A 23,450-nucleotide genomic window follows, 5' to 3' on the forward strand; every position below is an offset into this window, starting at 1 on the left:
ATATATATATATATATATATATATATATATATATATATATATATATATATATATATATATATATATATATAGATAGATATATAGATATATAGATATATATATATATATATAGATATATATAGATATATATATATATATATATATATATATATATATATATATATATATATATATATATATAGGAACATAGGCGTAGGAGCCTCATTTGATTTGGGGGGGGGGGGCTGTAACGACTTGCCCGAAAAATATAACCAAAATTTTTCGCGCGCAGAGTGGGCATTCCACATGTTAATGTGCATATCATATAGGCATTCATCGGTTATTACATCACATGCCAATAACATAAAATCATTTTCCGTCTTATCACCCTTCCATATTGGTTATAATTATTGGGGAAGTCGTTACAACAATAATGATAATTATAATAATAATATAAGTTTAACCATTGAAAATTCTTCTTCTTTCACTAGGTGCCAGTGGCGGAGCTAGGGGTAGTGGTCAGGGGGGGGGAGAATGGTCTGTAGGGGCGCTTTCGACACTATCTAAGCGGAGCGCCACCACAGGTTGGCGCGGAGCGTACAGAAATTTTTTGAGTAAAGATACTCCCTAGATCGCCGGAAATGACCCTTTCCGGGCCGCGAATTTTTTTTTCCCAAACAGGTTTGCAATTGTGTGTAAATAGTCGCTCATGATTGGTCGGAAAAGTTACGTCATAACAATGGAAACCTTCACTTCGAGGTTATCAAAATGTCTGCATCCATTCGTTGCAACGAAGATATACCCGTTCAAAATTACCCGCAGCTTTTCGTAAATATATGTAGATGTGTTTGGAATTGGTTAAGACATATTGAGCACACTAGTATAGTATGATCTACTTTGATCGAAGATTTCTGTGAAGGCATTAATCGATAACATCGCACAGTGAAAGTTTCGTAAAGGGTTACATAACACATGCGCTGTAGGCCTATATGTATTAAAACTGTGTATAGTAAAGGCTTCATAATTGACGCACCCCCGTAATTGACGCACCTTTAATTATTACTAGCAACGATACAGCAGGCCACTTAAACGTTTTGCAGTCAAGCAGAATTACATATTTCATGAGTTTGAATCCATTTCAGCTATTTACTGACCAAATTGTGGTACTTTGTAAGCTTTTAACACCCTCCCACTAGTTTTGCATGCTTTTTGGGCATTTGGAAATCTTACACCCTAAAAATAACCAACATTACCTCAATATGATAACACTACTCTCTGGGACCTGACCTGTCTGAGCTAAGAGGCTCAGAGCATAGCAAACAGCATCTAAAGTCAATGGATGTATACTGAGGCCTACACTACAGTTAGCTTATCGACGAGTGTGTCAATTTAGGGGTATGAAAGAACTTGACACGGCAAACATTTTGTGGTCAAATTCTGCTCAATTGTATGGTGCATAAGCACAGAATCTTAAATATTTTGAGATCATAACATTTCTGAGGAACTACACATATGAAAAACACATACAGTTGAGTGATTTGGATTTTTCCTTGATAGTCATCGTTGATCAAATCTTTAAGTGCGTCAATTATGAGCCCACCATGCTACACAGTGCAGTGACGGAAATATATCATACTGTACACTATACTGTTTTGCGTATATTCATTCAAGACTACTCGCGTCGTGAAGCTGATTTTGGTGTAGGCCTACCCATTCCACGAAACGAATTCTGATTTCAATAGAACGGCTGACGAATCTTGGATGACGTAAACACGAACCCGATAGAATGTAGCGTATGTATCATAAGTAAGGTCAACATGTTATCCAAGCATTAAAAGTAAAGTTAGGGCGTTTGCAGGGAAACCGCGTAACACGACTTTATTAAGTGTCAGTGTGTAACTCAGTGTATGCCTTCGAACTTCCAAGCGATGGTCATTATTGATGCTGACGTCACGAGCAATCTGATTGGCTGAAAACTCCGTAATTGCAAACCTGTTTGGGAAAAAAAAATTCGCTTCCGGGCCTTGCTAATTTGCAGATAAACGAAGACTAAATAGGTGTCATTGCCATTTGTCAGAAAAGTGCACCAACAAAATGTGACAAATATCAATAGGTATTTGAGAGCGCAATAAAAAAGTCAATAATCGCGAATAAGTAAAAAGTGGTAAAAAGCTGATAAGGGCGCCAGCAGTCCATTTGAGTCCGTCAGGGGGGCATCCGCCCTCTCTGACTGTATGGATGCTCCGCCACTGGTAGGTGCCCGAAAAATTCTCAGCATATTGCCCAAATTCCCCCCCCCCCCAAAAAAAAAAAAAAAATTGAAAAACACACTGCAAATTATTATTCTTTCAGTAGGTGCCCGAAAAAATTCTCAGCATATTGCCCGAATTTTCACCAAAAAAATTGAAAAACACTTTGCAAATTATTATTCTTTCAGTTGGTGCTCGAAAAATTCTCAGCATATTGCTCGAATTTTCACCCAAAAATTGAAAACACATTGCAAATTATTATTCTTTCAGTAGATGCCCGAAAAATTCTCAGCATATTGCCGAATTTTCACCCCCCAAAAAATGAAAAACACACTGCAAATTATTCTTTTTCCAGTAGGTGCCCGAAAAATTCTTAGCATACTGCCCGAATTTTCACAACAAAGTTTGGTTGGGGGGCTGCAGCCCCCCAGCCCCCCCGCCTCCTACGCCTATGTATAGGAATAACGGAAAAACTGTTAAACAACTACGCTGAGCTATTGCAGAGCTTTGCTCGAAAGCTCTGCAAAAACCAAACATTGGCTGTTTTACTTCCAATCATTTACCTAGTTTAATTATTGTATCTCACTCGAGATCCAGCCTTTCCCTAAATGCAGCATAGCTGTTCAACCGTTTTCCCGTTATTTCTATCTATATCTTTCACTGTTTGTATCTAATTGATCCAACAAAACGGAGAGCACCTTTGAAACTTTGAAAACGCTTCGACGCCTTTCCGAAAAGCGGGTTAGGTATCGGCATCACCTTTCCAACTACAGACTATACCGTAAACACAAAACGGTACCAAAAGGACTTAAAATCAAGGTCCGTGCTGGTTTACCACTTTCTGATAGCGACAGCTTTGCCAATTGGAGAGGAATCCTTAAGAATGCTTCGCTTGAATTAATGGCTGTGCAAATAAGTATTTGTCGCAAAACCATTCACGAACTTAGCCAGCAAATTGATTCCAAAACCAGAAAACTGCAAAAAGAACTCCCTCAGAACGAGTTCGAAAGAAAGCTTGACGCCATCTCCAACATATGCTTGAACCTCTCACATACCCTAGCTTCAAGACAATTTCACAAATTGAAGAGGGATAATGTCACCCAAAGAGAGGTAGTTAAGTCTTCTGGTTAAACCCAACTTGAAACCTCAAAAAGAACCAGGTCTCGCACATTCCGTCGCAAAGAGATACAGACCTGATGCAACACCACCAAAAGTGCAGTTGTTACCATTGAGTGCCAACTCTCGGTAGGAGAAACAAACTTACTCTCCAAAGGTCTAAATTTTTTCCCTAAACCACGGCAAGTTAACGCTCAGAAACTTTCTCTTGACCTAAATATATTCTATCGACGCTTACGTCTCCGTGAATTTTTTGCCGACGAAAATGGCAATAACACCACGCAACAAACCAACGACTTGCATTCCAATTTTCAGCCAAAAAGCTCGTGAAATCCGCCCAAGGCCCATTGTGCACCTCTTGAATCATTTATTTCGGCAATTGAAGAGGATGTAAAAACACAGACCTCTGCCCCAGACTTTCGTGACAATCTCAACAAAACTGAGAGACAGGCTATCCATGAACTCCGGAAGCGCGATGACATTGTCATCAAGCCAGCCGACAAGGGTTCTGCAATTGTCGCTATGGGCAAACAATTCTACAGAGAGGAAGCCAACTGACTACTCGGCAACCCTCAACACTACATACTCCTGGATTCTGATCCTACTCAAGAAATCACAGTCTCTAACGGTTCCATTGACCGCAAGTTATGCCAAAACCTCCTTGAAAACGACCCAAAACCTGGTAGCCTAAAATTCACAAAGAAGGCAATCCCGGGACGCCCATAATATCGGGTAATGGTACAGCGACTGAAAAAAATCCAAATTCGTGGATCTTCTCATCCAACCTCTTGTTTCGGCCCTACCGTTTCTGGACATGGCGTTCACTTCCTGGACACCACTGTGACCCTACACAAAAAAAAAATCTGGGAACTTAACCTAAAGACCACGGCACCATTCCGTTTAAACATCAGAAACGATTTGCCGTCCCAGATAAACCAAAACAATTCCTTTGCAATTACGACGGAATCGGATTAAAATAATCCGAATTTCTAAAACTTCTGCTCAATTCAGCAGAAATCAGTAAGTCGCTTTGACAACCATGCCGACAATCTTCTCTATAAAATAGTTTCAATTCCTGCTACTCCTTGTCACTTTCCATGATCATGCACTGAAGAAGAGCTAGTTTTGCTCGAAAGCTCTGCAAAAACCAAACATCGGCTGTTTTACTTCCAATCACTTACCTAATTTAATTATTGTATCTCACTCGAGATCCAGCCTTTCTCTAAATGCAGCATAGTTGTTCAACAGTTTATATATATATATATATATATATATATATATATATATATATATATATATATATATATTATTAGAGAAAACCAGAGAAATAAGATATGACTCATAATTGACAAATAAGGAGTAAGTTTTAGAAAATATATTGGAATTTTCGGTCCCCCTGGGACCTTCGTCAGCAATACTTGGCAGTCGAATGAGAAGTACAAAATGTGACACAATGAAAGTATGACGCTAGATAAGTGTAAGTTGCAATGATGGAATTAAAACCAAATAAACCATGACTATACAGGAAGCGAATTAAGGAGCAAAGAACGGATTACATATGCTTGTAGAACTGGTAGTTGTTAAGGGGTCCCAAGTCTTTGTTGAGGCCGGTGATGTGAGACTTAATACGAAAGATCCAATCGATTTCTTTACGTTTACGTTCAGTAGTTGATTTGAAGTTCGAGGCAATTAAAATACATTTTAGGTTTTTTAGAGAATGACCATGAAGATTGAAATGTTCGGACACTGGGAATCCTGCAAAATTATCACGAATAGATTTTTTGTGATTATTAAAACGTAAGCGGAATCGGGAGCCTGTTTCACCTACATAATTGCCCTCTTTGCAAAGTACACAATAGAAAATGTAAATAACATTAATAGAATCACAAGAGAGGGAAGGGGGTCTAAGACTAAAGTCAACATTGGGAATCTTGACCACGGTGCCTGGGGTAATATTTGGCATATGGGGCATATTTGGCATCTAGGTTTACCGCAAGGAAAATTGCCTGCGGAGGTGGAAACTGAGCGGGGGAGTCTGGAGGAAGTGAGAAGAAATTTAAGGTTGGGGGGTTGACGAAATGCTAGCATGGGGGGTACCTTAAACGATTCTCCTACAGACTGATCGTCTTGAAATACAGCAAATTCCTGTTTGATGGAGCGAATGAAAGATTTGATGAGGGGGTTGTAACTGGTAACGAACGGAATGCGTGTGTTGGGACTTTTAGACTTGTATTTTAATAAGTCCTCACGGCTCAACTTGTCGGCCCTTGGAAATACCCTGTCTAATTAAGTGAAGGGGGTATCCGACGTTCAAGAAATAACCAGTTAATATGGATACCTGGTGTTTAAAATCACATGGGTTGGAGCAAATGCGTTTAAGTCTAAGGCATTGGCTGTAAACAATAGAACTCTTGAGATTATGTGGGTGAAAACTATTAAAGTGTAAATACATATGAATATCAGTGGGCTTATAATAGACCGAAGTGGTTAAGGAATTGCCATCCAACTTGACCAGAACATCTAGGAATGAAATTTGATGTTTGGAAACTTCGACAGAAAATTTAATGCTGTCATGAAAAGAATTAACATGATCAAAGAAAGACTTAAGAGATTCTTCACCATGTGGCCAGACAAAAAATATATCGTCAATATATCTATAATAATGTGATGGCTTAAGAGGAGAAGTGGATAGCATTTCCTGTTCTAATTCGTGCATAAATATGTTGGCGTAACAAGGTGCCATCTTAGTGCCCATAGCGGTACCATTGATTTGTAGATAATATTTCCCGTTAAAAGAGAAATAATTATTACTTAATATGAAACGTAAAATGGGACCAAGATCATCACCTAAAGTGATTTTCCTTGCGGTAAACCTAGATGCCAAATATGCCCCCATATTACCCCAGGCACCGTGGTCAAGATTCCCAATGTTGACTTTAGTCTTAGACCCCCTTCCCTCTCTTGTGATTCTATTAATGTTATTTACATTTTCTATTGTGTACTTTGCAAAGAGGGCAATTATGTAGGTGAAACAGGCTCCCGATTCCGCTTACGTTTTAATAATCACAAAAAATCTATTCGTGATAATTTTGCAGGATTCCCAGTGTCCGAACATTTCAATCTTCATGGTCATTCTCTAAAAAACCTAAAATGTATTTTAATTGCCTCGAACTTCAAATCAACTACTGAACGTAAACGTAAAGAAATCGATTGGATCTTTCGTAATAAGTCTCACATCACCGGCCTCAACAAAGACTTGGGACCCCTTAACAACTACCAGTTCTACAAGCATATGTAATCCGTTCTTTGCTCCTTAATCCGCTTCCTGTAAAGTCATGGTTTATTTGGTTTTAATTCCATCATTGCAACTTACACTTATCTAGCGACATACTTTCATTGTGTCACATTTTGTACTTCTCATTCGACTGCCAAGTATTGCTGACGAAGGTCCCAGGGGGACCGAAAATTCCAATATATTTTCTAAAACTTACTCCTTATTTGTCAATTATGAGTCATATCTTATTTCTCTGGTTTTCTCTAATAATATTTTCTTTTGGAGTAAACGTGGATTTTCGTTATATTATATATATATATATATATATATATATATATATATATATAAATGAAAATCGTAATGAGTTGGAAAATCAAGAACAGTGAAAAAACTTTCAGCCTCCACCGGGATTCGAACCACGGGCCTCCCGCTCTGTACGCGGACACCCTAACCACTAGGCTATGGACGCTGATTGTATGTCCAGAGGTTCGAAACCGGTAAGGAAGGTCGTAATTCCACTGTAGGCGTTTGTCACCTGTATCGAACAATACTAGTTCTGTTTTTGGTGACATATTTTGCCTTACTCTAGAGATCAAATTCATGATGCTAACCAACTCGAAAATCATTTGTGATTCCTAAAGCCGGATCTCGAAAGAGATACTTTGAACAGACTTTATGTAAATGCAATGGAGGTAAACGACAAAGGCAAATGAATATATATAAATGAAAATCGTAATGAGTTGGAAAATCAAGAACAGTGAAAAAACTTTCAGCCTCCACCGGGATTCGAACCACGGGCCTCCCGCTCTGTACGCGGACACCCTAACCACTAGGCTATGGACGCTGATTGTATGTCCAGAGGTTCGAAACCGGTAAGGAAGGTCGTAATTCCACTGTAGGCGTTTGTCACCTGTATCGAACAATACTAGTTCTGTTTTTGGTGACATATTTTGCCTTACTCTAGAGATCAAATTCATGATGCTAACCAACTCGAAAATCATTTGTGATTCCTAAAGCCGGATCTCGAAAGAGATACTTTGAACAGACTTTATGTAAATGCAATGGAGGTAAACGACAAAGGCAAATGAATATATATAAATGAAAATCGTAATGAGTTGGAAAATCAAGAACAGTGAAAAAACTTTCAGCCTCCACCGGGATTCGAACCACGGGCCTCCCGCTCTGTACGCGGACACCCTAACCACTAGGCTATGGACGCTGATTGTATGTCCAGAGGTTCGAAACCGGTAAGGAAGGTCGTAATTCCACTGTAGGCGTTTGTCACCTGTATCTATATATATATATATATATATATATATATATATATATATAAATATACACATATATATACACACATATATATACACACATATATATATAAACACATATATGTACACACATATATATATACACATATATATTGGCTAGGTGAGACCTGCTCATCATGATATCAGATGAGATTGTTTGTTACGAAAATGCCATTTTAATGATATCATCTTACAGTCAGCTGATAAGCTTGCGAAATATGATCTAATTGGACATACTGTGTCAGTTCAAAACATCATTATATTGTTTTACCTAACTAAGAGAATAGCTGAAATTAGAAGGGTTAGAGGCCATGTTTTCTGCTCTTTAAATTTGTAAATAAGAAAAGGGAGAAAGTGAAGAAAGAAGATTGATATTATTTCCAGTAACAAATCCAATCATGTATAGAAACAAACTGCCATCAAGGTTGCATATTTCCACTTTCAATGGGCAAATATCTAGTTGTGTGTCTTACTCACTACTAGTATAACTATTAAGTTATCGTTGTATTAAAACTAGCAGTAATAAATAGGTATAGGCTATATTTTGGCTAAGATATTGTTTTATGTAAGTTTCAAGTTGTACCAATAATGTGTATACCACAATATTTGATCAGTTGGAATGTCTCCAATGAATTCTAAAAGTTCTGAAAATGAGAAGCCTTGTTTTCTGCGCGTTAAATTTGTACATGAACCAAGAGAGAAAGTGAAAATAGAAGTAGAATGATAGTATCTGTAGTACCAAATCCAATCATGTATAGAAACAACCTGCCATTAAGGGTGCATATTAAAGCTAGCAGTAATAAATAGGCATAGGCTATATCCAATTGCTATGAGAGTAATGTAGAATTCAACTCAGGTAATGGTGATAACACATTTTGTTGCGACTGCGATGACAGATGTTTTTTCAAGTAGGCCTATATAGGCTTAACTGATTTGAAACTTCTAATTAAGCTGCTGAAGGTGAAACACGACGGAGTCCTTTTTGTGCTTTCCAAGCAAATGACGATGAAGATTAAATGTTTGTGGTAAATGTATATACATCCTTTCTGAGGTTATGAAGTGATGAATTTTAATATTTTATGACAACTTAAAGTATGCAAATGTGAGTCACCGTATATCAATGAAGACATTTGAGAATTGTAAAAACTTAGAAACAGGGTGTCAATCATTATTAAACGACATACTTCATTGAAAACCTATAACCATTGCATTGGGAGGTGGGGTAGAGGGAGGGTGTAGGGGAAAGTTGGAAATTTAAGAGAGGCTCTCTATGTCTTCTTCCATCTTTGTTTTGCAAGCAAGGTGTATACCTGTGTCCACTTAGATAATCTAATACGTCCATAGAAAATAGTCAGAAAGTACAGAGAAATATATTTTGAGAAGTTCAATCCAAGACCTATCTTCCAATTACTTGCATCATCAATTTATACACAGTAATAACGGCATCTTAGTTGTTTTTTTCTAAGAGGTACCTTCAATGCAGCAATTTTTCGAAGATCTTTCACGAGCTCCAGCTATTGTATAGACTTAAATTGCCATAAAAATGTTCAATAAAATGTTTTACATTAACATGGCTTTGCAGTGTATGTCAGTATTATCATTCAATGAGCAGTTATCTAAGGTGGCCGTATGGCTTCATTTGAATATTAACCCCTCCCCAGCAGTCCGGTAACCAGGCCGAGGTCCAGGGGGCATGCTCCTCCATTTTCAGACAAGTGCTCTCCCACCACACCACTTAATTTGTCCTACTATCATGTGAACAAAAACTTCACAAGTAACAGCACATGGGTATTGGTGCCCCCCCCCCTCAACCCATAAATTGTTGGTGCCCCTCCAACTCGGGGTACCTTCTCCCAAGGGGCCCAAATATTTATGTAAAGCCGCCTCCATGCATTGCTGTGTAATAAAATTGAGCATGCTGAACAGTAAAGTCGACTGGGCTTTGTCCATATGCATACGTGAAAGACCCAATTTATTTAAGGGGGGGGGGGGTTCAGGGCTTAACGTTTTGTGCCCGAATTTTGCCCGAATCCTTGTCCGAAATGTCAAAACTCACAAGACGAGCCGCATGAAACATGCTGATGCTGGTTGCGAGTATGATTTCATTGAAATTTTATTGAAAATAGAATAGAATAGCACCAGGGCGGATACTTCCTTTTTGAGAACGATTCGAGTAATTATCAGGAACGATTCGAGCAAATATCGGGAATGATTCGGGCAAGTATCGGGAACGATTCAGACAAGAATTGGAAACGATCTGAGCAAGGATCGGGAAAGTTCGGGCAAGAATCGAAGAAACTTCGGGCAATCGGCCGTGCATTAAAACCTTCGCGATATATATATTTTTTAATCTTTAAATTGAGTTTCATATTTTGTCCGGAGGATGCCCGAATATTGCAACAACTTTTGCCCGAATTTTGAGTCCCTGAAATTGGAGGGGGCAGTCTTTCCACTGTCCCCCGCCTCGTACGTCTATGACTTTGTGCCCTTTGTATCTAGTAAAGGGCCTAACGTATGATTGTACATTATTGGGAAAATGATAGGATTTTTGGTTCCTTGCTGGGAGCAATGGAACCTATGCAGCCATGTTGGCGTGTACGTGTGGGTTGCGGGTATGGGTGTGTGTGTGAGTCTGTGACGCTTGTTTGGATCCGCAATAACACAACAATGCACAACAATGCATGATGGATGTTGGTCATACTTGCTATGTAGATGTATTAAGGTGTGCCCGATCGTTTTTGGTGCTGATCTTGTGAATATTAATGAGTTTAAGGGGTCAGATATAGAAAAGCTTTACATTGCAATAACTCCGCAACCTTCAGTACGATTGTAGCCAAACTTAGTATACAGCTGTTGGTTAGTAGCTGGAACACAGAGGTTTCAATTGGATGTGACCATCTGGGCTGGCAAAACAATCCGGGACCCTTTTTGCGTAGGATGGGCCCAATATTTATTTCCACCTCGAATACATTTTGGGACACATTCTTTGGGCCTGAATTTGTGGTCCAAATATGTTTGAGGTCATTTGGTCCCATAAGTGGGATTATAGTCAAACTTGTTACATATATATATATATATATATATATATATATATATATATATATATATATATATATATATAGTCTTAACATGCCCCAGAATGCACCATTTGAAATTATCTATTTAATTTTCTCGCGGACAGTTTTAATGACCCGGAACAGCCCTAAACGCAAGATTGCTAATACTGCTAAAATCTGCTGATAAAAACTCTTGAATTTTTGTGTGAGGTTGAATAATGGTGGGGGTTAAGACACTTTACCCCGACAATTCCCCGACTGAACCATGTCCCCTTCCCCCACTTGTGCATGCCACTAGTCTATGTACGTATATAATCTCCCCTTCGGTGTTTTAAACGAACCCAGTTTGAAGTGAAGGATCATGCTATGAGTAATTTATCTGATGAGGGGGAGGGGGGTTGGCGAGAGAGGTATCTCAACTGTCGTATAATTTCAACTATCGTAGACTGCGTCATGTTTGCAGTTTGAATCCATCCGTAAACTTACATATTAGGAATGTAAACCATCAAAACTATCATAGGATACGCCAGGACTGCGCATTACTTACAACGGGGTTAAAGCAGCATTTTGCGTCCTCGACTATGGTATTTCTCAACCTCACTGACTCCACTATGCCATAACGACATACATAACTAGCTTATCTATTTATATTTTACTTCAAATGGTGGCATAAAAGTCGAAAAAATTGCAACTTTCAACTGTGTTGTTCTCCAAGATATTTTCCGTTGGGAACCCAATAAACCTCGCCCATAATATGAATATTTAAACACTACGAACGTCATTGACAGATACGTAATATAACACCACGCTTGATTTGTGTACAGTCTATATGGCAGTTGTACCAGGGAGTTGTACCAACGCAAAGTCTTGAATCTATTTTTAGCAACGGCTCATAACTAAACCTGCATCTCTGATTGGTTGAATTCAAACTAGTGGGTTTGGGAACGGAATGCGATTTAATTTTGTATGTGGAATACTCGCTAATTAACGTTTTTGGCAGGGAAAAACTTGGCTAATATCTTAATTTGCTGTTTTGTGATTTGATGTATGTAAAAAACTCGATGGACATGTCAAAAAAGTAGAAAACGGCGACCAAACGCAAAATGCTCATGAATAAACATACTATTCACTGATTGGTGGAATTCAAACTAGTGGATTTGGAGATATGAAAACTTTGTCGAGGACAATTTTACTCGTTATCGATATAAATCGTTAATTACTCGCTAATTAACGCTCTTGGCAGGATGAAACTTGGATGGTATCTTAGTTTGCTGTTTTATGATTGATACATGTAAAAAAATCGATGCACAGTTTAAAAAGGTGGAAAAAAGCGACCCAACGCAAAATGCTGCTTTAAAATACCCAGGAGCGAGATTCTACATTGTCACACCGACGATCATAACAGAAAATAATATTATCTATGCAATACGTTGCAAATGACGTCGAAACATATCATTACAAAAGTTTTGTGACCTAAGTGTTTCAGTAATCACTCAGCCAGTATTACGGAAACTCATATATGAGACTGGTGGTATCGTTTAAGATATACGCATGCGTGCGTATATAGTTATGTAATAAAAACACGATCGTTCAATAGTGTGAACAACCTACTCCGGTTTCAACTTGGTTATAGCTACAGGTGATACCAGTATCGTGCTTCAGTTGTCCTGCATTTCCGTAAAGATATCTGATAACAACAAACCGAACTCTATTGTGCATCCGAACCGATGTTCTTTATTCCCAACAATATACATATATAACCTTGTATACTTCGATTGTTAGTTACGACAATCTGCTTCAGTATTTTTTCTGCTATTGGATTTCTCGTTGGAAAGAAAAGGATATACAACAAACTATGGCTTTATATACAAATCTGAAAAGTGTCTTCACAGTGCTTTGGAGTATTAACGTTATCGTGGTACTAGGACAGTCGGAACCAGAAACGGAACCACCTCCAGTACGTAAGTACGTAGTTCGCTATGTGGCTAATGGGGTCTGCGGTGTTTTGTGAGCAGAGTAAACGTAGTTGACGATGTTCTTCCCCTGGTTGGTTTAGTGGGGGGGGGGGCAGGGATGCTTAAATGACTGAGGGTGAAGTCCACTTCCGAACTGCTTCCTTAAATGATAATATTGTAATTAAATTTCGTTATGTTCACTCTCATATTATTCTTAGATCTTCCAACATACGGGCTCGATTTGGTTACGAAGGCGTGGCATGGGGGAAGAGGAGAAGGGGGGGGGGTGGGTGGGGATTATGACTGTGGTAGATCCATTCATTTAATATTGTAACAAGGAACCGCGAAGTTAACCATATGTAAGGTCGTACCACGTAAATCCTGTCATTTCAAAACAGTTCCAAGTACGTATTAGATCTACTTAGGCCTATGGGTTGATATAGTCTAAAGAGTGCAGTGCGTTTGACAATGGAAATGCAACTATTAGTATTAATAAACAAATATGCTAACACTGTTAACACAATATGTCAGAAATAAAGTCAACATTACTACGAATAAAATATCGGAATGGAATAAGAAATGAATTACGGGGTAAAACAACATAAGAAAGATTTAGAAATTTCTTCTCCTGTGAAAACAATCAGTTTCCTGTCATATGTCAAACATCAGTATACATCGCCATCAGTTGTTGTACCAAAACAAATTATGGATATGTCAGAAAACTTAAAACAAGAAGGTAATTCACGGATTTGCATATCTCATTGCCAGCAAACACTGATTTCAGTTGAACATGTTTAATATTAGCTATGCAATCTGGCAATCGGAGGAAATTACTACTTGACATTTGCATTATTGTCAACGTAAGTATTCTCTTAGAAGTGAGGATTTATAGTTATTCTTTCTTTTCCATTCACGTTACAGAAACTGTACGGGCTGGGTACTGCACTAGAGATTATGAATGTAGTTCTTCATGTGGTTCTCTGACATCGGTCACATGTTCTTGTCACCCAGCTTGTGAATTATTCCAAGATTGTTGTTACAATACTATCGAAAAAAGTAATCGCTGTTCCAAAGATACCGACACCGAAATATTTTTGTCTGAAGTTCTTCCCGATATGAGAGATTACTTTCAGTGTGCTACGGATGTTATATCACAGCAAAAATACTGGATGGTGTCTAAATGTCCAGATACATGGACGGGGCTTAACGAATGTGACGTCACAGGCGACGACACAGATATCACCGTGGGTAGATTGGAAGATAATTTATCTAGTATTCCAGTTTTATCAAGGAAAGGACTAACCTACAGAAATTTTTACTGTGCTCTCTGTCATGGAGAGGATTTATCCGACATTTCACTTTGGTCATTCGAGGCTCAAGATTGTGAAGACAGTGATATTTTTGAAATAGCTACGAACCTGACCGCTAAAGATCAAATCTTTCTACTGAGAGAAAACTGTCAAAGCTTGTCCTTCCTTCCACCTTCAGATCATCCATTTTACGTGTTATCTTTAATACCTTGTTTTGAAATTACCGATGACGTAATCGATACATGTGACGACAACACAACTAGCGAGGATATCAGACACAAATGTTCGACCATAGCAGCTCCCATTTCGATTGGAGGGTACTTCAAAAATACCTTCTGTGTTGAATGTTACTATTCTTCTCATAAATATATCAACTATGAGGTTTTAGAGATCTGTCTAAGATATGATGAAAGAGTTTCCTTCAATGTAAATCCGCCCATTTTCGCGGTGGCGTGTTTCATAGACATTGAAACCGATGAAATCATATGCCCAACACCCCAACCTCCACCACCACCCCTCGTACCAATTTCTATAACCTTTAATTTTGGTGGTAATTCTGGTGGTATATCAATCACAAAAAACAATGAAAGGATCCAAGAAATGTCTGTGACTTGTAACGTTGGACAGGTTTTTGATCCACTCGAGGCTAAGTGCAAACTATTAACATGTCCTAGTGGTTACGTCCTGAGAAGTTCACTATGCGTACAACTGCCAAATATTACTACAAATTCGTCAGAAGAATGTAATCACTATTCTATACATATGAAAGCTGACAACGTAAACTTTATCAACAATTCTTGTTTGGAGAACATGGAAATAACTTTTAATTGCCTACCAGCGGATTTGGTATTACTTTTACAAGCAAACATGGAACATTACAATACATCGTGCAGAATGACGAGCCAAGTACAGGTTGTTTTAGAAGTTGTCACGACTTCTTTAGAAATAATTGGAAGTCTCTTGGAAAAAGCTGGCAGTACATCTTCGCAAAATTCAGATGCATGCAAGAGTTTGAACATTGTGGAGTTTTTGGCGTACTGTCCATCCAAAGTGGAGGACCCGACCCTATATTGTGATTCGGAGTGGTACAGTGAACCCCAGTGGAGAACATCTGGTAATATTACTGCTGGAATTCTTTTCCAAAATTCATCGGAAACTACTGACGTATCTCAAATAAAGATTCGACATTTATTTCAATTTTCATCAACACATGGTAACATCTCATCAGAGGACATTTTAGTACAAAGATGCGTATTTAACTCTAGTGAAGTATCATCATGCCCGATGATTACACTCGATTCAAACGTCTTTCTCCCTTTGGAAAACGAGTCCAGTGTTTTAGTATATGCGGCGAATATATCGATTCAATTTATTCCAGATATGTATACAATACTACAAACTGGTGACATACAGGTGTGTAACTTTTTGGAAGCCTCTGGCACCGTTGTGACTTATAGGTTTTTGCCTCAATATTCCCAAACACAAAGTATCCTGAGCACGGTTGGTATTTCTCTTTCGGTGATTGCACTGCTTTTAACATTGATCAGCTACTCCGTATTTCCTACATTAAGAACCAGACTAGCAAACATTATAATCATGAACCTTTGTGGTTGCCTAGTAGTGGCTCAGTTACTACTTATCTTCGCCGGTATTTCTACACTTCATCGTACCTTATGCTCAGTAATATCTGGTCTTGGACATTTCTTTTGGCTGACTGCCTTCTCGTCTAGCTCAATATTAGGTTTTCTTATGAATCAGACTTTCAGTCTCAGAAACCAAACATTAAGAGGTGTAAAACCTTCCAAAAAATCTATATGTCTTTTCATACTACTGTGTTTTGTTATGCCAAGTATCATCAGTGGGACATTACTGATTCTTTACTCTGTGGATGAAGATGGCATTTACGGAATATTGTACGGTTCTAACTCAGGATGCTGGATTGGTGGACCAAAGATTAACTTGTATGCCTTTGGTATTCCGGTGGCAGTGAGTGTTGTCATAAATAAGATATTCTTCATACACATAACCGTCTCCATTTGTATTCAAAAGAGAAGTAGTCAGAGAATCAGAAAGACCAAGGAGGAAAGCCACTTACGTGAATTGGTGATTTACTCAAAGGTGAGAAGTTTTTTCTTCTCTTTTTCCTCTCTTTTTCTTCTTATAATGTGGCTATGACATCCCATAACCTTAGCAGGATACGTTTGTATATGATACAATCACAGTTATTCATTAAAAACGCTGTTATGTGGATATTATTTCAAGAAACCGTGTTCTTATGGCTCATAGTGCCTGTAAATTAGTTTGAACAGTGTGAGAGATGCCGCTTGTTTTTTTAATTTAGTATGCACTGATGTCAATGATAACGACTCACGGTCAATCTAACTAGAATATACACCAAGCTTTCAAAACCTCCCAGTTCAGGAAAAGTCATGAGATTCCTGACTAGATTTGATATCTGCTTCAAGTTTTCTGAAACTTAAGCTTGTTCATACATTGTCAGTTTGACAAATGTATAAACCGATATAGAAACCTGTTCTTGTTATTCCGAACGTAATTTTGAAATTATTGTTAAAGAGATAGTATGGAGTTACAAAAAAATAGATGAACGTAAATTACACTTTATGTCATTGGCATTTCCGTCGGTAATTAATAACCAGCAACTTTATATACGTCGTTAAAGGCTGTGATTCTGAGCAACACTTCCTTCCAATTTTGTTTACATTACGGAGTCACTAAACATATAATTGCTATATAGGAAAAAGTGCGATTCATGAAAGTAGTATCCTTACAACTACCTGACTGTGAAGAATCGAAATTTCCAATCAAACACACAAGCAAACAACAAACAAACGTATTACCCAAAAGAATTTCGGAATCCCATACGTCTAGGAAAACAGGAATCGATTGCGTGAAGGTTCTTTATGGTTGATAGTTCTATATTAACAATTCAATGATGCCTACTTGAAACTTATAGTCTATTATATCATTAAAATATGCTTTGATTCTATTTTTGCTTCTTCAGATATTCATAATCCTAGGGTTAACCTGGGTCACTGGCTTTGTTGCTGCGTTGTTTGATGAACCTTGGCTATGGTATCTCTTTATCATATTCACGTCATTGCAAGGACTTTTTATTTTTCTTGCCTTCACTGTCAAATCCGAAATTTGGGGGATGTGGAGGAAGCGGCTGGGCATGTCTTCTGACTCGTACATTTCATCTTCACAAGGTGTGTATTATCAACCTGGAAAAGGAAGAAAGACATCTGGATTAACGGCCACATCAACAGTGTAGCACCTGACACATGTACTCTGCATTTACATGAGAAGGACAATTACTGGCTGCGTTGCATTCCTTACACTTCGTTGCGTGTGAAATGTTGTTTGTGTTTATCTGTTTGGCTTGTGTATTTGTATATTGGCTTTGTTGTACCTGCTCATCATATAGGTCTCGCACCACAATTAATTGTTCCTTTGACTTACACACTAAACTCGTCACTTTCAAGATCTGCCTAAGCATAGACAGAAGTTTTCAACTGGTATATTCTACCCACCGCATGAAAGCTGAAATCTTGGCCTATCATGGCACTTGCAAACTTCAATATCATGACCATTTAGATTTTGAGCTAGAAGAGGAGCAAGTTTAGCATGCTAAACCCCCACCCTTCCATCTGCTCGCTCGGAGTATAATATCAAGATTTAACCAAAGATTTCTAAAATGGTTTATATCACCTTCCATCCTCCCTATTTTCACACCATCTGTACTTTAAATTATGCTCTTTCATAAGAAGGGAGAACAAACGATGACAGTAACTGATAACATGCTTAAACAAGCTTTACCTAAGGTACCTTTAACCCTTTACGTTGACAATGGTTAAGCTTTCGAGCGGATGTATATACACTACTCTAATTGTGGTGCGGTACCTATAATCTGATACAATTGACTATTACGAATATACTATTTTTATGATATCATCTTACTGACAGCTAATGGTGACCTTGGACAGACTGTTACAGTTGAAAACACCAGTACATGTTCTACATAACTAACAGAATAGTTGAAAATTAGAATAGTTAGAAGCCCTTACTTTCTGCTCTTTCAATTTTCTCATAAAATGGGAGAAAAGAGAAAAGAGTAATAATATTATTTTGTAATACCAAATCCAATAATGTATAGAAAAAAAACCTGCCATCAAGGGTGCATATTTCCCACTTTCAATAGGCAGGTCGGTAATTGCTACTAAAAACCACTATCCTTCATTTTTCATTCCTCGGGCTATTAAAACTTATAATAATATTAATTTGTTTTCTTGCCGCTGCTTTTCCATGTTTTCTTTCTTTTTAGTTTGACTTCCTAACCTTTTATGTTTTTATTGCCTTGCGAGCAGTATAGTTTCCTTAGTTAAGGATCAATAGAGTTCTTCTTCAAGTTTATATTATTCTTACCAGGGAGTTGTTATGGAACATAACAACTCTCCCTGGTGTATACATATATAGTATGAGTAAGAACAGGGAGTTGCTATGGAATTCTTACTCATACTATATATGTATACACAACAAGTTTATCGGCAGGAAGCATTACTTAGCAAAAGGACAACAACAATACTCTGTCGTAGTTCAAGGTGACTCTATGAATAGCAAGATTCACGGTCAAGGCCAACCACGTACCGTACATTTTGTATATTTTTACCCTACGATAAGATCACTTACAAAGAAAAGGTGTCCTTGGGAAACTTTTGTTCCCTATTTGATGACTTACGGCAACACTGTTTCAATGAGAACAGTGTGTGTGTGCAAATTGAGTGTTTTCAATAAAAAAACAAAAACAAAACACGAATATATGCGCTAAGTAGGAACCGTTAGGAAAGAGTTATCATTAAAGATGACTTAATATGCATATGGTTCTATATTATAGATATGTTCTATATATATATATATATGTATATATATATATATATATATATATATATATATATATATATGTATATATGCATATATATATATATATATATATATATATATATATATATATATATATATATATATATATATATATATATATATATATATATATATATATATATATATATATATATAAACATATATTAAACAACTATGCTGCATTTAGAGAAAGGCTGGATCTCGAGTGAGATACAATAATTGAATTAGGTAAGTGATTGGAAGTAAAACAGCCAATGTTTGGTTTTTGCAGAGCTTTCGAGCAAAACTAGCTCTTCTTCAGTGCATGATCACCGGAAGTGACAAGGAGTAGCAGGAATTGAAACTGTTTTATAGAGAAGATGTCGGCGTGGTTGTAAAGGCAAAGCGACTTACTGATTTCTGCTGAATTGAGCAGAAGTTTTGGAAATTCGGATTATTTTAATCCTTGTCGGATTGTTTTAATCCGATTCCGTCGTAATTGTAAAGGAATTGTTTTGGTTTATCTGGGACGGCAAATCGTTTCTGATGTTTAAACCGAATGGTGTCGTGGTCTTTAGGTTTAGTTCCCAGAAATTTTCTTTCGCTTTCCTAGATTTATCTGTCCAAGAATCGTTCTTGTCAATGGCAATAACACGCAAATTCTCAATTGAATGATTTTGGAGATTGAAGGGATTTGCAACAGGTTGGTAGATTTTTTTTGTTTTGATCGCCGATCTATGTTGTGTCATTCTCATTCTAAGAGTGTTTTTTGACTCTCCAATGTATTGTAAGTTACAAATATTGCAGTAGATGAGGTAAATGACATTTTTGGATAGGCAGTTAATTTTGTGCCGAATTTGGAACGTGCGTTTGGTTTGGTTACTCTGAAAGACCCCGGTCGAATCGACAAGTAAGCACGTTTTGCAATTTTGTGTACAGGGCGATGATCCTGTAGTTTCTGTTTTGCTTTCCCCTAATGGGGTGTCATCCCGAAAGGATGCCCGAACTAAGATATCCCGTAGGTTGCTGGGTCTTTTAAAAGCGATGACAGGTAATTCTGGGAAAACTGATTTCAGGCGTTCGGTGCCTTGAAGTAGGTGAAAATTCTTCTGAATGATATTAGCCAGTGGTGGGAGACCAGGGTGGAATTCAGTGACCAATGGTACCCTTTTGGAACTGGTTTGACGAGTTTTGTACGTCAATGTTTCGGTACGGGGTTTGCTTTTAGCATATATATTTATATATATATATATATATATATATATATATATATATATATATATATATATATATATATATATATATATATATATATATATATATATATATATATATATATATATATATATATATATATAGCCTACTCCTGCTAATTCTAGATTTGCGACACAATGCAGAACAAGGGTATTAGAATTATCCTCAGAATGTGAGATTTGAGATCTGACATTGTTTAAGCTCATTCTTGCTAATACTTTATTGTACATAGGCATATAATACCGACAAGGGCGGCGGGACCGGGGGAGCACAGGGGGCAAGTGCCCCCCACTTTTCCTCAGGTTAAAAATGTGCCCTTTTTCTACATAAAAATTTCTAAATAAATAAAGAGTTTACAAAGCGAAACCCACGTCGAATGAAATATTTCGGGAAGTTTTAAATGTTTACTACCACAGGCGTAGGAGCCCAATCTGAATGGGGGGGGGGCTGTAACGACTTACCCGAAAAATATTACCAACATTTTTCGCGCGCTACGCGCGCGTTCAACATGTTAATGTGCATATCCATATAGGCATGCGTTGGTTATTACATCGCATGCCAATAACATACAATCATTTGCCGTGTTATAACCCTTCCAAATTGGTTATAATTATTGGGAAAGTCGTTACGATAATAATGATCATAATAATATCAGTTTTACCATTGAAAAACACATAGAAAATTATTTTTCTTTCAGTATTTTGACATATTTCATTTGCTTTCATGCATGTACCGATCGCGTGTGCAGGGACTTGGACTTTATAATGATTTTCCAATTTCCCAATTTGCACATTAGATATTGCAGTGCTAGTATGCATTGTTTACTTGAGGGGGGGGGGTGACGTTGATGGAGTGATGTGTATACGCAAATAAGATAATACAATAAGAGTTATAAAGGGTACTAAATATCAGGCTGCATCAGTCCAATCGAATTTCTGCAAAGTGCCCTTCGACGTTGGTGCCCCCCAGATTAAAAGTGCTTCCGCCGCCCTTGAATACCGAAGTGAGTTGCGCAATACAATAGTGAACTACATTTGCAGAATATCTTGTTCCGTCGTCATATTCGTCATGACTATGTGGTCTTTTATTCCAACATCACTGCTGACATCTTGGTAGAAGAAAATAAACAACACCCCGTTACCAAATACAACATGGACTGACGAAATTTCGTTTTTCTTCTTCGGAATATGCTTTCTTAACATATAAAAATTAATTTTGTTACATTAAGTCATCATTTTACCTTAAATGTACAGAGGAGGCTGAACTACATATGGTAGCATCTGAAAAATGCGTACAGCCTCAGTGAATCTGCATACAATTCGTGCAATGATGAGTACATTTTACAGGAATCTGTCGAAGCGTAGGTGAAATACCTACTCATTGAAAGTCTAGGTTTCTCGGTGTCTGAAATATCATATGATTTTTCTTTCTTCATGTATAGGGCTACATTTAACTAAACTCTACCAGAGGTTTGCTTGATTATATTTAACATTTCGACCTATACAGCGCATTTTGGATGTGTATATTTGTTATGTTGAATGTTCTTATGATATGTAATTAAAGTAATTTGTTACAACATTGAAACGACATCGAATGACTGTCCATATCATTTTCAAATGGCCTATACAACTTTCAGGAAAGAATTGACATAATAGTGGAATATGTATATGGATGGAAATAGAGAAATTGGAAAATTCATCAACTCACATTTCAGGACTATTTCGATCAGTCCATAAAACAAGGGCTATTTCAGTCCATTTTCGCAATTACAAGTGCTTCACATGCTACACCATCACATATTTTAAGAGCATTGGCCCCTTTCTAGTGTACATAAGTATCAATTTTCTCCCAAAACTCATTAGCTCATATTGTTTTCCATCCGGTGAATCATTGCAATAGATAATTACTTTCACAGATCTTTTTTTTTCCATCGTTTGTCTATTAATTATATAATGCTTATTTTTGTTTTGATTCCGTAGTGGTTCTGCTGGTTTCTCATGTAACGAGATGTAAGAAAAGATTCCCACATGCAGGAGCTAAAACTAAATAAAGCTATCTGCTCCGCTAATTATTTTAGCACCTCTTAAAAGACAAAAACAACAGGAAACAAGAGAGAAAGGGAACAAAATAGTTTTACTGGTTTCCCACGAACAACAGTTTAATAGTTATGTTAATCGACAAAACTAACTTTCTTTGTTGTTTGTGTAAATTGTTATACAAAATTCAAATATTTTTGTCAGTTTAGAAATTATTCATACCGCTCTAAAGATGGAAATTTAATGGGGAAACACTTGATTACCTGATAAAATATTTATGGACACACATCTCGCCAATCGGCATGAGACCCTTATTACAGCTAAAGAACCCCATATACGCCCTACGACTCATGCCCAACCCCGAGCCCCTGGGTGAACCTCATCATCATACTGGAAGAAAGCACTTTCCAAGGTGTGGTATTGATAGTTCTTGTAGTTTTATCCTCGTTCAGAACCACACCAAGCATAACAAATCATTTCAATATCTCTCGTTAACTCGTTATGTTGTAGGCTCAGTATAGTAAACGAACCGGAAGTCTATACAGTTACACGCAAAGTTAGTTCCAACAATTGAGTCTTTTGCTGGATGTCCTAGTACAAAAACATGTCTGCTTCTATCGTGAATTAAAGGATGTTTGCACAAGACAGCCCTGGAAGGACGACATTCCCTTCTGAGGTGAAATGACATGACCATATATCCGCTCAATGTGAAATCATATTTCCGGCTTCAAAGCCCCGATTCTTCTTTGAAGACTCAATTCAAAACAAAACAAAAGGAAATCTTGCATGAACCTTGAGGTCACCAATGGTTGAATTTTGGCACAAAAGTCATTTTGATAGTTTATAGACCGTTAGAAACACTGCTATTAGTTTAGTAACCTATATAAACATTTCTTGAGAATTTACCACATTAATATCTGAGGCTCATGAATTAAAGTGGATAGACTACTTTAGTCAGACACGAACTGACTATTGGGGCACTAGTTTTTCTCAGATA

General features: G+C 37.5%; 1 protein-coding gene and 1 long non-coding RNA gene across 2 annotated transcripts; both read left to right on the forward strand.

Annotated features, from left to right (window-relative positions):
* The first annotated feature begins 187 nt into the window (after nt 1–187).
* On the forward strand, nt 188–6,115 carry LOC139960895 (uncharacterized). Its single transcript, XR_011790655.1, has 2 exons — nt 188–5,405; nt 5,462–6,115. It is a non-coding gene; the product is annotated as an uncharacterized lncRNA (long non-coding RNA).
* Nucleotides 6,116–11,353: 5,238 nt separating this feature from the next.
* LOC139960877 (uncharacterized) lies at nt 11,354–19,211 on the forward strand. Its single transcript, XM_071959541.1, has 3 exons — nt 11,354–12,942; nt 13,858–16,364; nt 17,269–19,211. Exons 1-3 carry the CDS (start codon nt 12,837–12,839, stop codon nt 17,536–17,538), a joined length of 2,883 nt encoding a protein of 960 aa, XP_071815642.1. The 5' UTR covers nt 11,354–12,836; the 3' UTR covers nt 17,539–19,211.
* The last annotated feature ends 4,239 nt before the right edge of the window (nt 19,212–23,450 follow it).

The sequence above is a fragment of the Apostichopus japonicus genome, chromosome 20 (assembly GCF_037975245.1).
Source record: "Apostichopus japonicus isolate 1M-3 chromosome 20, ASM3797524v1, whole genome shotgun sequence".
NCBI lineage: Eukaryota > Metazoa > Echinodermata > Holothuroidea > Aspidochirotida > Stichopodidae > Apostichopus > Apostichopus japonicus.

Excerpts from the sequence above, each read along its gene's own strand:
- LOC139960877 (XM_071959541.1), top strand. The coding sequence starts at position 12,837 with ATGGCTTTATATACAAATCTGAAAAGTGTCTTCACAGTGCTTTGGAGT. Across the intron at positions 12,943-13,857 it reads AACGGAACCACCTCCAGTAC|AAACTGTACGGGCTGGGTAC; the intron begins GTAAGTACGTAG and ends TTCACGTTACAG. Across the intron at positions 16,365-17,268 it reads AATTGGTGATTTACTCAAAG|ATATTCATAATCCTAGGGTT; the intron begins GTGAGAAGTTTT and ends TTGCTTCTTCAG.